The 14,553-nt window shown below is 40.5% G+C and overlaps 1 protein-coding gene across 1 annotated transcript; it reads right to left on the bottom strand.

Moving 5' to 3' along the window:
• Window positions 1-635: 635 nt before the first annotated feature.
• GNG5 (G protein subunit gamma 5) lies at window positions 636-8,587 on the bottom strand. The gene is made up of 3 exons (XM_079696936.1): window positions 8,402-8,587; window positions 4,618-4,762; window positions 636-892 (listed from the first exon to the last, which is right to left on the bottom strand). The coding sequence occupies exons 1-2, from the start codon at window positions 8,480-8,482 to the stop codon at window positions 4,637-4,639; spliced, it is 207 nt and encodes a 68-aa protein (XP_079553062.1). The 5' UTR covers window positions 8,483-8,587; the 3' UTR covers window positions 636-892; window positions 4,618-4,636.
• Window positions 8,588-14,553: the final 5,966 nt, after the last annotated feature.

Consider the following 14,553-nt stretch of genomic DNA (forward strand, 5'->3'; position numbering starts at 1 on the left):
GTAGCCCACTGTTTTCTATCAGACTGATCTTCATAGTTTTAATTGTTTCCCGAAAATACATATATTTGGGGGTGAGGTTTCTAGGATGTTTTAACATTTCCTTAAGCCTTTCAAGAAGGGTAGAAATTTTTAAAACAAAGTGGTTTGCCAAGGACTTAAAGCAGAAGTTGCAAATTATTGATGCTAATCTTTGGTTCCCTTTTCCTTGGTACTTCTTTACCTCATTACATTGTACTGTAGTGCTCCACTCAGGAATTACCTCGGGCTCTGAAATTTTTCTCTTCCATCTTGTAATGGAATTCTTATATATCTAGTCTTTACTATCCTTACGTAAGGAGAGCCATCTGTTATGAAGTAAATAACTTCTAGGTGTAATGGTAATACCCCACAAAGTAATTCATTAGAAAACAAAGTTAACCCTGTAAATACCTCATCAATAGAAACTAGTATTATTAGCAGCCTCCTCCTGACCTTAAAAGAACAAATTTGCAACTTACCTTTAATTCTCTAACAGTCTTGCAAATGTATGGCCTAAAGTTATGTGAGATGAGTTGCTGGAACAAACACTAAAAATTTTAACCCCTTAAAGATGATGGGAAGATTGTCATTTTGTTCTTAGATGTTCAAAACAAATTAATATTATACACAGTATATTTAATACCAGTAATTAATCAAAAAACTTTTATACTAAGTATTTTATTGTATGCTGCCACCAGTGTATATAAAATAATTACCCTTGTGAAATAGAAATTCATGAATATTCAGAGAGGTAGACTGACAAAAGTAGAAGTTTGTATAGTATGGCACATGTTATAGAGACAGGCTTTTGTACAGGCTTCAGATTTAGCTTTCCTTTGAATATTCACCGGTTTATGAAAAGTGGTTTAAAAACCTGAAATGAAAAAAAACAAACAAACAGTAAATTAGGGTAAAGTATCATAAGAACAATAGCTTTCTTTCCGAATAGCAGTACATCTTACATTACATTTAAGGCATTCATCTGAGTGTCAGCTTATAAAATGCTTTCAATTAAACTAAGCCTGTTTAAAAAAGAAAAAAAAAAAAAAAAACAGACATCACAGGGTTTCTAGGGAAAAAAATGAGAAACAGGATAGAAAATGCCTGTGGTGTAAAATGTAACTTTCTCTTAACCACTCTCAAGTATATATAACTTATGATTTATAACCACTCTCAAGTATATATAACTTAGGGTTTAGAAATAAACAGACTTAAAGTTTGACTTGCCAATATCATTGCCAAAATACACTCTGGATCCTAACGTTAAAAAAGGTTAATATAAAAATCTCTTAAGTTGAGGAAAATCTGAACACCTCTAGGAAATGAGCAATAGTATCAAGGAGAGCAAGATGCAATCCCTTCTATTTACCCACATAAGCCTATATACAAAGAGAAATGTGTACATGGATATTGACTGTACTAATAGTTTAACAGCAGAGGACTGGAAGTAGCCTAAATGCAACTCAATAAGGCAATGGATAAATAAACTAAGGTTCATACACATGACAGAATACTATACAGCAATTAAAATGACTAAACAATCTGTGGATTAACACAAATCTTAAAAGTAATGCAGTAATAGTTGTTCCTTAAAAATAATAGCTATGTTTTAAAACTATAAAACAATAAATATATATAAAAAGTAAAAACAGGGGCATAATAATTTCAGGATAAGTCATCTATATGGAAAGGTAGGAAAAGTATCTTTTATTTCTTGAAAGTTGGGAATTCCCTGGCAGTCCAGTGGTTAGGACGTGGCACTTTCACTGCCAAGGGCCAGGGTTCAATCCCTGATCTGGGAACTAAGATCCCACAAGCCACACAGTGCAACCAAAAAAAAAAAAAAAAAAAAAAGGTAAATAAACCATTTAATTCAGGAGAGTAGACACCTGGTTTTTTATACTTATTTAAAAATTTGTTACTTCATTACAAAAATGTTCAAGAAGCATAAACAAAATCAGTGGTGAAAAAAACAATGTTTAGCCTTAGTTAATCAGTGCAAATTACAAAAATGAGATAAGCAGAAGAAAGTAGCAAAGAATTTGAGATCTGTTTGGCAAGGGCTCAGCAAAAAAGTACTCTTAAGCTCCAGGTGGAATAGCAAAGTTTAATTTGGGAGTTTTCAAGGTTATTACATTTTAAATGTCATTCCTTATTGTTACTTCTGGGAATTTATCTTAAAGAAATGGGTAAAGTATACAATGGGTACCAAGATCTTCACCTCAGTGTATCCTCAAATTTGGAAACCTCAATATTCGATGAAGTATAATTTAAGTTATAGTACAACCACATTTACAAGGACTATTAAATGAGAGCACCAAATCCTAACCTCTAGACCACCAGGGAACTTACAAAGACTATTAAATGAAATAAGAAAATTCAAGTGTAGAAAAAAACTGTGCATACTATGATCACTATTTTTCAATGATTGTTTTTTCTCTTAAAAGGAAGTATCTGTTAACAGTGGCTATATCTAGGTATGTGGATCATGGTAACTTCTATTTTAATACCTTGTACTATCTGTTGCTAAATTATCTATGCTTTTAAAAAAATTATATAAATATATATATATATTTAAAAGCTATGAGTATAAAGACTTAAATACAGACTCTTTGCATCCATGCCACTCAGTGTGCCTAGAACAACCAACATCAGCATAACATCCCAGACCTACTTTCAAGTTTAAGAAGAAATGCTTTTACATCCAAATATTCTTTTCCTAGCCAAAAGTGTTTCAAATCATAATATCCACAAAGCTAAGGGCTTATTATACTGCCAGAATTAACAGCCATTATTTTACTTTGAAATCTGGATTCTTATCCCAACCATATTTTAACCTTGAGCAACTCATTAAACACTTGTCTGCAGACTCCTATGAAATGAAACTATTAACAGCCAATTAAGAAGCTAGGCTTAACAGTATTTTAAATGAAAATAAACACTTTGTGAAGAGAATACAAGAGGAACCGTAAAAATATGAAATTTCCCAAAACTGCCATGAAGAATTAATACTGCCAGGAGCGAACGACTTTTAACCTGTTAAATATGAAGGTGCTAGACTCTTAAAAAGAATTACTTCCCTTAAACTCAAAGGCGGGTTTTTTTTTTTTCTCCTGTGTTTCGAAAATCTTAACCAATTCAACCAATCATTGTATTTACTGGAAACATGTACTTACAGGAACTTCCTGGACACTCCCAAGTCTACAAAGTTTAATTAGGGAGGGCACAACTATGTAACATGGTATTTTAGGAAGCAGCTTCCTGCACTTGGAGGAGTCAGAATGTCTGTAGATGGTGTGTGCCATACACAGTCTTTTTTTTTTTTTGAAGCACTATTTAAGTTTGCTTCTCATAGGTCAATATGAATAAATGCTCTGACAAAAGTCCCATGGATTTATGAAGGGAGTACCCTTGGATTACATTTTCAGTTATCCACATCATGTTTTCTTGTCACATCTCTTTTGGATTAACTTATGTTTTTGCATACACTGACATTTGTTCTGTAAGTTACAAGTTAACATATAAAAGTATGCTTTAAACCAGCCCAAAATTTAGTTTCTTAATCCTCTGAAAACCAATCCACTGTCTGCCACCATGAACATATTTACTTCATTTCTCTCATTTTATCTTTACCTAACAACAATAAAATTAAAACCTGTTGTTCCCCATTCCAAACGCCAACACCGTGTCAGCTTATTCGGCTATCTCTTCAGTTTCTCTTGCATTCACAACTCCCAATTATTTTCTATGCTGTTCTATTAGATCATCATTAATCCAAATCAGTTGATAGTACTTCAAAAGCCACCACCATGAACACTGCAGATTTTTTTTTAATGTCTAAATTTTTTTTTTTAATAATGTGCTGTTATTTACTGATTTATCCTCTTTTTTGTTTTTTGCCCGCACAGCATGTGGGATCTTAGTTTCCAGACCAGGGATCAAACCAGTGCCCCCTGCGTTGGAAGCACAGAGTCTTAACCACTGGACCAGCCAGGGTAGTCCAATGTCTAAATATTTGCTAGATACACAAAAATAAAACTAAACTAGTGTTTGGGGACACCAGAATACACCATTAGGCCAATGCTATAAAAGGTAACATGACTTGTCACAGTAGTGAAATTTTCTAGTAACTCCTATATCCTGTTTATGGTTATTAAATCCTCTACTTAACCCTCTACGGTAAAATAGAAACAACTAGTCTTTATGACTACTAAATCAGCAAATTTCATCAATCCTCACAAAACAAAGGCTGGAAACTCTTAAGTGCCAAACAAAAGTGTATGGGATGGGGGCTTCCCTGGTGGCGCAGTGGTTGAGAGTCCGCCTGCCGATGCAGGGGACACGGGTTCGTGCCCCGGTCTGGGAAGATCCCACATGCCGCGGAGCGGCTGGACCCCTGAGCCATGGCCTTTGAGCCTGCGCATCCGGAGCCTAGTGCCCCACAATAGAGGCCACAACAGTGAGAGGCCCACATACCGCAAACAAACAAAAAAAGTGTATGGCATGATTTTGCTCAACTTATAAGTGCTGCAAAGAAAGAAACTTGACTAGTTATCCCTACTGTGTGGGGCTTTGTTGTTTTAATTTAAGGAAACTTACCTTGCAAAGATTCATTTTACTACAAAAAGGAACAGACTTTCTGAGGTCTGAAGGGATTTGTACTTGAAGATACTCCAGTCAGCAGGGGGTCATGTTGAGCATTCTGCAGACAGAATTGTTTCAAGTCTGCAGCTGCCTGGGAAACCTGTATATAACAAAGGGTGGGGGAAGTGGGTGGGAGGTGGTGACAATGTTTTAATGAAGTTTTTCTCAAATCTTCAAAAATACCTGCCAATAAACACTTCTCTTAACTCAAAAAAGATACATACTAATGGAAGCTCAACAGTCATATACTGAGCTTTTATACTTAAAACACTGCATGTAAATAAGTATGAACAGTACAGTTCTGTTTATTTGTAAAGCATAGCACATCCTGCTAGTTTATTAATAAATAGGTTGTTCTAGTGCAACCTTGAGGGTACTCAACATCTTGTCTTTTATTAAAAGCAGTACACAGGATATTATAGGTTAAAAAGTGTTAAATGCTAGTAAACTATCACTCTGTCTTGAAAGCAGTATGGGAAATGGGAAAATGCTACTCTGAGTGAAGATCATGTTCAAAATCTGAACCATTCAGTTTATTATTTTGGTATATGTACCATCAGCTGTTTAATGTTACAAAACTGGACAGTGACAGTTTCTGCTCAGTGTCATGTGACTGAAAGGCTGATTAGCAAACTTCAGTTTATTTTAACAACTTTACCAAGCAGCCTGCCTTTAAGAAACTGTGTATGCCTTAAATGTGATTTAATAATTTTCATATATGTATGCAAAGCCATTTAAACAGGACTTAAGGAACTTCTGTGGCTTCATAGTTAAAATAACTTTATTATATCATGTATCACTTAAACATCTACTATTTGTATATATTCTGGTAAGGTGTGACACAGGACACCAAAACAATAAATTGAATAGTTCAGATATATAACATGAATGACTAAAGGATGCCTCAAATACATACAATATCCTAACTCTTGAATTGAGGTTTAAGAAGATGGAGAAGATAATCATTTATTTTATTGTTTTAACTTCCCTTAAGGAGGGTGAGAACAGGTGTCCAGTCTGGCTGGGTAATATTTAGCCTTTGAAAGGGAGCTTAGGGCATCACAAATGCTCTCTACAAAGAATTTCTGCACATGACAGCTGTACCCCAGACATTAACCTGATAAAAGGATCCATCATCATGAGATAAATCTAAACTCTTCTTGGAATCTAATTTATATGTTTGGCTTATATACCAATCCAGGGTAATGAGTTACATAAATTTATTTAGCAACTGTGTGAGTAAACAGTTTATAAATACCTGGTACCAAGTACTATAACAAATGGGTACCCTGCTCCACTAAAAGGTGTAGCTACAGTGGGGGAATGGTGGTATAATTTTTCACTGTCGTATAACATGGTTTCATTCATTCACATTAACCAGCAGTAAAGAATGTGTTAATTATCTGCCTAAAGTGTAGGTAGGCTCCAGCTTAACTCCCTTTCACAGACTTCTCATCACCTCTATGTGCCAAATATAATTTTAGGCACTGAGAATATGTAAGAACAGCCAGATCCCTGCTGTTATGGAGCTAACAGTTCAGATGAAAAGAGACAAGGTGCTCTGCAGAAAAAAAGAGTGGTTTTTTTAGATCAGGACCTAAGAGAAAGTGTCTTTGAGAAGGTGACATTTAAATTGAGATCTCAGTGACAAGAGATCCAGCCAAGTGACCATCAGTGAGAAAATGATCAGTGAGAATTCCAGTCAGTGGGGAAAATGGACACAAAGGCTTAAAACTCTAACAAGCTTCTAGCCCCTATGGCGCTGTAATAATCACCATCCAGGAGGCCGAAACCCTATAATCCTGGCATAATAAGCGCCCTCTTTCAAAAGTGCCCTGGGTTAAGTGTATGGTTACCCAACAGTGGGAGAGTCTGTCAAGCATTTGTGATAATTTCTATCAACTACTCAAACATAAAGGTTTAAAAAGTAAAGCTGTGGTAATTCAAAAGTAAAATATCACTACAAAAACATCTAGCATAGAGTCATGGGTAAAACAGAAGCACAAAATGAAATCGAACTAACCACATTTTGCAACATGTCTAATGAAAAGCTCATTTAAAGTCCCAAGGTGTGATGCCTCCTCTCCTTGCTACACACAGCCCTGGCATCAGACAAACTGAGATTTCTAAAACCAAATCACTTGTGGTGCCTTTAATGATTCCGACGAAAACCCTCCTAAGAATAGGAGGAAGGCATCATGGTGGGGAGTTATTGGAGGGGCTAGAGTTTTCATGGTAAAGCCCTCAGAGTACTTGAGCCTGAGGACTTCAACTCATTTTCTTTGGCGATTAGGGCTAAATACCCCTACTTAACACTTTCTGCTTTCAACCAGCATTTTTTCCCCTCCCCCAATTTTTTTCTTTCCCGGGCCACTCCAATCTATGATAAAGACACGCCTGAATGATAAGATAGTGATTTCAAAGTTAAATCCAGCCAAGACTAACTATAAATCACTGGGATGAGGTAAGAATCTGGAGATTAGAGAAATGGATTCGAAACAGCAATGGAGTTTACAACACTTAAAGGACAGGAAGAGAGGAGAATCCCACCCCAAGACTGATGGGAATTTCCCTTCCCTCCCGAGATGACCACAACTGAGTAAACTAGGTCCCTGACATTTCTACTTAAGGAAATGGGTAAATAGGAGACCATCTTACTCCACAAAACATTTCAGGGGGAAGTAAAAACTAGCCTAATGAGTACAGAATCAAATCATCTTGGAAACTGGCTTTTTCTTTCAACAGAGTGCATGCTTTATACTCTTCTCTGTTTCTTTTTTAATTACAAGTGTTTCACACGTAAACTGACCTGCACCAGAAAAAAGCCAATCCACGCAGGATTTAAAAAATCAGGAAACTCGAAATAGCACTTGAACGTCAGGCTGTCATATCATCACACACAAAAGGCTTTTTCCCCAAAGTAAATACCCCAGGACAAGATCAATGCTAACCAGATGCCAAAATAAACAACACTGGTCAACCCTAATTACTTTTTCGGGTACGCGCGGACCGGTAGATATACCCAAAGTCACAACACAGCAAACGGTGCCAAACAGATACGAAATGCACGCTTTGTACGAGGTTGTACAGGGCACCAGTGGTAACCTTAGACATTGCGAACGTTTCCAAAACAGGCTTCTTGAACCTACAGTTAAAGTTACGCAAGAATTCGTTTTCAAGTGTGTGTTCGGTGAATGAGAGGAGCTGGAAGTAAGACTCTACTACTAAAGGGAGTGGATTTGGGAAAGTTCTGAAATGCAAAGACAAAATACTTCTGAATCAAAAGTCGGATAAAACCCCGTCGGGTGACAAAAAACAGAGGAACTGGTCGAGAGGGCCGGGAAGGGTGCGGACTGGTCGAGAGGGCCGGGAAGGGTGCGGACTGCGCGCGGAGGAACAGCTGTTAGCGAGCACGGCCGCGGAGTCACTACGGAGGGAGGGAGATGGGGAGGAGGACCGGAATGCGGAAAGCCGCTGTTCAAGCCAGGGCCAGCTCGCCTTGGAAAGTCTTGGGGCGGAAGGGCACACTAACCTGCCCCCCAAACCACAGCGCCGACCCGCGCCGCTACTTTTCTAAAGCTGGCCGCCGAGATCGCCGCCGCCGACGCCGAGAGCGCGTCCTCCCTAGGGGTGGCGAGAGCCGGACGCGAGCCTCGCCCGCCGCGCCAGCTCGCCTGCCGGATCCCCCCCGCCACCTACCCCGCCCTCCCCTCCCCCTCAGCCGCCCGCCCCCGCTCACCTTCACGCGGTTGAGCCCGGCCTCCAGCCGGAGTTGTTGAACCACTTTCTTCATAGCGGCGACGCTGGAGGAACCAGACATGGCGCACGCGAGAGCTGGGCAGATCGGCAATCCGTCGGTGGATCGGTGGTGGGTCCGCAGAGCCAGACGGCGGGACGGCGGAGCGGCGGGTCTGCGGAGCGGGGGGCGGGGCTCGGAACTTTGTCTCTAAGTTTCCGGTTCTTTGCCCCGTGGCTCCACCCGCGGCGCGCATGCGCGCCCTCCTCCGCCTTCTGTTTCAGCTCCTCATTCGGGCGAGAGCCCGAGCCTCAGGGGGGTGAGGGGAGAGCTGGGAGCGAGAAGGGGCGGAGCGGATGGTGGGCGCGCCAGCTGCGGGATGCTAACGCGACCAGACACCCATCCTCTCCGCTCTCCCTCTGTGGAGAGGATGATTTGGGAGAGGTAAGGAAAGAGCTTGTCGTTATCCTCCAAGACCCGAGGGGACCGGTGAGAGAAGTCAGATATTGAGGGACTTTGTAAAAGGCCTGGTGGCGGGACGACGAGGCGGTTCCTGTTTTCCTGACGGAGTTGGCGGCAGAGGTTGAGGGAAGGGAAGGGGAGATCCTTACCGAGGCGTAAGAGCTAGAAATACGGGCTTGAGTCACTGGTACCCTGTCCCCTTAGAGACGCATCCCTAAGTGACCCGAGTTTGTCCAACGGGCGGCCCATCCGCAGCCCGCTTCCCCATCGTCGGACCCCAATAGGAGTAGATGCAAGGTTAGGGACCTCAACAGCAAAAAAATTTTGACTCTTCTCTCTAGTGCTTAGCTATAAACATGAATTACCTATGTATCTCCTCAGCTGGCATCTCACTACTGGTTCAATCAGTCATTCTCTCTAGTCTTTATCTCTTTTTCTATTGTGGTTTACAAATAATTACAGCTTTCTCATAACATGGGCTTGCTTCATGGATATGATACTGCTTCATGACTTCCCTTTATACATTCATTTTGCTTCAGTCTCTACTAACTACATACTTGAATCTTGAGTTCTTCTCCCAATTCTAATTCCTAAAGGCTCATCTTTTCATGCCAGGCCACTTTGTCTCTGGCCAGCCAGGATTTGGTCTTTAGTATTGACACAGTCGGTAATGACAGAGGGAATTTTAGCTCAAAACACAGCTTGTTTGCTGTTCCTTTAGAAGGAATACTATAGGCGGGGCAGTTTAACTCAGGGTAATAGTAAAGCAGGTCTTGATTGCTCTATCTTGAGTTCACTTAATGAAAAATTTGTTCTCAGTTAGAATATCCAGTTTTTAATGCATCCAGAAAAATTGAAAGTTGTAGTCTCCCAGTTGGCATACTAGTTAATGAATGCCATTATGCTGTATTTAATATAGATTATTACCATTAATTCTTATCTAATAAAGAAGTTGAGTTGTGCTTTGTTAGGTTCATAATTGAGACTAATAGTAGTACAATGTCAGAAAGAGCCTTTGGATAGATACAGAAATAGAAATATCTTAATGTTTCCTTAAAGTACTAATGTATTTAAAATAGCGTTTGAGATGGTTAAAATGACAAATCATTTTGTTTTAATTGTTGTAAAAAATTTATATAGAAAGTAATATGTGGAAATAATTTGATTTGAAAGATTGTGTGTCCCAGAATATAATCTTTTAATTTTGATACCATTAGAACAATTAGTGGAGTCTGATAGGATTTCATAGAGATATAATCAGTACTAGATCACAGACATTTTAAGTTCTGTCAGATTTAAATCACTATCTTAACATAAAGCAAAGCTTTGGAATCTTTTTTTTTTTTTTAAGAGAAAGAAGGTTTATTCATGGAGATAAAACACTCTGTAGACAGTGTGGGCCATCTCAGAAGGTGAAAGGCACCAGGGTATGGGGCTTGTCAGTTTTTATAGGGGTGGGTAATTTCATAGGCTAATGAGTGGGAGGAGTATTCTAGCTGTTTTGGGGGAGGGGTGAGGATTTCCAGGAATTGGGCCATGGCCCACTTTTTGACCTTTATGGTCAGCCTAGGAACTGTCATGGCGCCTGTGGGTGTGTCATTTAGCTTGCTGATGTGTTACACTGGAAGTCAACTCATCCACCATCTTGGACCTATTTGGTTCTAATGAGTTTATGTCGTGTCCTCCAGTTATGTCATTATTTTTAAACGTTGTGCCCTGCCCCCTTCCTGTCTCATTCCCCCGCTCAGAGATTTTACTCCCATAATCTTATGGGAAGCAGATGGGTGATGGTCTGTCTTCTGTAGCTGCTTCAGGGCTGAGTAGGGGCGTCAACCCTGCCTGTCAGGGAGTAAAAAATCTCTGGATGCCTGATCTAGAGACCTCAGGGAGCAGGACAGCTTTTTGTTTTGAGTTGGTATGGACTGGAATCCTTTCATAGTCATCTTATGTGGGACTATTGTAACTACTTCTGTAGCCTTCCTGTGAATCTTCTTCTTTTTTTGAATTTTTGAATTTTATTTTATTTATTTTTTCATACAGCAGGTTCTTATTAGTCATCCATTTTATACACATCAGTGTATACATGTCAATCCCAATCTCCCAATTCATCACAACCCCCACCCCCTGCCGCTTTCCCCCCTTGGTGTCCATACGTTTGTTCTCTACATCTGTGTCTCAATTTCTGCCCTGCAAACTGGTTCCTCTGTACCATTTTTCTAGGTTCCACATATATGCGTTAATATACAGTATTTGTTTTTCTCTTTCTGACTTACTTCACTCTGTATGACAGTCTCTAGATTCATCCACGTCTCTACAAATGACCCAATCTTCTTTTTTTTTTTTTTGCGGTACGCAGGCCTCTCACTCTTGTTGCCTCTCCCGTTGCGGAGCACAGGCTCCGGACGTGCAGGCTCAGCGGCCATGGCTCACGGGCCCAGCCGCTCCACGGCATGTGGGATCTTCCCGGACCGGGGCACGAACCCGTGTCCTCTGCATCGGCAGGCGGACTCTCAACCACTGCGCCACCAGGGAAGCCTGACCCAATCTTCTTGAACAGGAAGTACTTTTGTAACAGCGTCAGAGTACAAGGATAACTGTCTATAAATGACAAGACTTAAAAGGCATGGTTAAACATCTGATTACAGTGTAATCCATAAAGAAGTGACAGACAACATTTTAATATGACAACTAGAACTATAGCATTATACCAGGACATATCCAAATTCCAGAAACTATATAATTTTTAGAATGTCGATGTTAATAACATTCATCTATACAGTATATCTTAAGTAGGTTAATCGTTCGTGTGATAATGCTCTCTATGTAATTTAACATACCAAATAATACTGGTTAAATATTTCTCTCTGAGATGCCTCAGGGGCCCTCCAAAACATCCCAAAGTTAGCTGAAAGTCAAAAGAACTTTGATTAAAATTTGATATTTGGGAAGTTTCTCAAAAAGTTTCAACACTTGATGAAATAAGGTCATTGGTCACTGTGAGACAATACTTATTTGTTAACCAAAGTTACAAGAGATCTCAAAAGCAAATACAGATCACATAAAGGCAAAGAAACTCACACAATATGTTATCAGAAACGGCATACCAGGGACTTCCCTGGTGGCACAGTGGTTAAGAATCCGTCTGCCAATGCAGGGGACACGAGTTTGAGCCCTGGTTCGGGAAGATCCCACATGCTGCGGACCAACTAAGCTCATGCGCCACAACTACTGAGCCTGCGCTCTAGAGCCCACGAGCCACAACTATTGAGTCCATACACTGCAACTACTAAAGCCCGCGCACCCAGAGCCCGTACTCCGCAACAAGAGAAGCCACCGCAATGAGAAGCCTGCGCACTGCAACAAAGACTAGCCCCCGCTCTCTGCAACTAGAGAAAGCCCGCGCGCAGCAACGAAGACCCAATGCAGCCAAAAATAAATACATAAAATAAATAAATTTATTTAAAAAAAAACCAGTATTCCAAGAAAACCTTGTTCTTGGGACTTCCCTGGTGGCTCAGTTGTTGAGAATCCGCCTGCCAACGCAGGGGACATGGGTCCAATTCCCTGGTCTAAGAAGATCCTACATGCCGCGGAGCAACTAAGCCACAACTACTGAGCCCGTGTGCCTAGAGCCCATGCTCCGCAGCAAGAGAAGCCCGTGCACCACAACAAAAAGTAGCCGCGGCTCAATGCAACTAGAGAAAGCCCACGTGCAGCAATGAAGACCCAATGCAACCCAAAATAAATAAATAAATAAATAAAATTATTTTAAAAAGGAAAACCTTGTTCTCTTAACGGAAAGAGAAACCAAATTCAAGTCTTACCTTAGCTTACTCCCAACAAAATCCATTTACCCACCTAAATTCAATCCAATCTTAGAAAATCCTGATCATGCATAACTCTTCAGTATTTTTTCATCCTCACGCCTTTTTTAAAAAATTTATTTTATTTATTTTTGCTGTGTTGGGTCTTCGTTTCTGTGCGAGGGCTTTCTCTAGTTGTGGCAAGCGGGGCCACAGTGTGTGGGCCTCTAACTATCGCGGCCTCTCTTGTTGTGGAGCACAGGCTCCAGACGCGCAGGCTCAGTAGTTGTGGCTCACTGGCCTAGTTGCTCAGCGGCATGTGGGGTCCTCCCAGACCAGGGCTGGAACCCGTGTCCCCTGCATTAGCAGGCAGATTCTCAACCACTGCGCCACCAGGGAAGCCCCCTCATGCCTTCTTTTACTGAAGACACATATCTAACTTTGCTTTAAAAATTTTCCACATTGGATTACTTTTCTTACTGACAAATTTGCAATAGATATAATAAAGTCTAGTAAACCTAAGTACAACAGAAATATTGTACAATATTATACTTAACACTGATGACTCTAAAGACGTGTCCATATTAATGAAGCCAACAAGCTTAAGCCACCTTCAATACCAGATATCAGTTTAGCACTGAATATTTTCCAGTACTACTGGGGCTACTCTTTGTTGCAGTGCGCGGGCTTCTCATTGTGGTGGCTTTTCTTGTTGCAGAGCACGGGCTCTAGGTGCGCGGGCTTCAGTAGTTGCGGCGTGTGGGCTCTAGAGTGCAGGCTTAGTAGTTGTGGCGCACGGGCTTAGTTGCTCCTCGGCGTGTGGTATCTTCCCAGACCAGGGCTCAAACTTGTGTTCCCTGCATTGGCAGACGGATTCATAACCACTGCCCCACCAGGTGAGATTCATTCTGGCCAGATTATTTTCTATTTCTGAGTATATAAGCGCTAATTTCCCTGAAGTCAGTGAAATAGAGCTCTTTTACTAATTACTTTTCGGCAATACCATACATCTACGACACACATAGATACGTACGAACACACAAACAAACACAGAGGCCTTATTGTTCCCATTCCACAATTTCAGCCATGAGCCAGGTACAGCAATGTAAAACCCATCAGTCTGCAAAAGAGGTTGGATTAAAATTGGGTTTCTGGCAGATGTAACAAATCAAGCTCACTTGTCTAGATGGCTAAACCCTTGTTAATAATATTTATGGAAAAGATGCTTAAGGTTTTTATTTGTCCTTGATAAGTTCTAATTTACCCCCTTTTTCAAAATCTGCATTTTAAAACGATGGCGGAGATTAGGGTTCCTGGAGAAAACCAGGTCAGATATTTGCATCTCAAAGGCACAGGCAAATTCCTCCTAGGATGACTCTGTTTCCCCTTTAATACTTACAAGTCTCTTAAGATAAATAGGGAAGCTTTGGGGAGTGATAAAAGGATTGGTGGGTTTTGGATTATTTTTGGAGCCATACCTCTGATCCTGTAGAGACCAGATTTGTAAAACAAGGATAGTTTTGGGGTTTTTTTTTCTTTTTTTAAATAATTGGGTGGCTACCTCAATGATACTGAAGGACTGATACACCTATTAACCTATGTTGGAATGTTTTACTTTCCTCATTTAGCTTAGGGGAGAACGCCTCCCCCAAAATTTCTGTCAGGTATGGTTAGCTTAGACCAGTGGCTTCCCATTTTGGTATGCTATTTACAACACTTTTGGGGATTCTCCCTAGGTTTTAGAAAATTTTTAATTATAGCCCTCAGTCAGGCCTTTGAGGGAGGAGGCTTGCCTACAGCCTTATGTGATCTCATTTTTTAAAGGTAGCCAGACAATTTTCTTTTTTTTCTCCATTCCATTCCTATCCTGCAGGCACCCTCAGCTTGAAT

Source organism: Hyperoodon ampullatus, assembly GCF_949752795.1.
Source record: "Hyperoodon ampullatus genome assembly, chromosome: 2".
NCBI classification, from domain to species: domain Eukaryota; kingdom Metazoa; phylum Chordata; class Mammalia; order Artiodactyla; family Ziphiidae; genus Hyperoodon; species Hyperoodon ampullatus.

Bases quoted from the DNA above. Each gene is read 5' to 3' on its own strand.
- GNG5 (XM_079696936.1), bottom strand. From the start codon at position 8,482: ATGTCTGGTTCCTCCAGCGTCGCCGCTATGAAGAAAGTGGTTCAACAA. The intron at 4,763-8,401 runs GTGAGCGGGGGC...TGTTATATACAG, and splicing joins CCGGGCTCAACCGCGTGAAG to GTTTCCCAGGCAGCTGCAGA.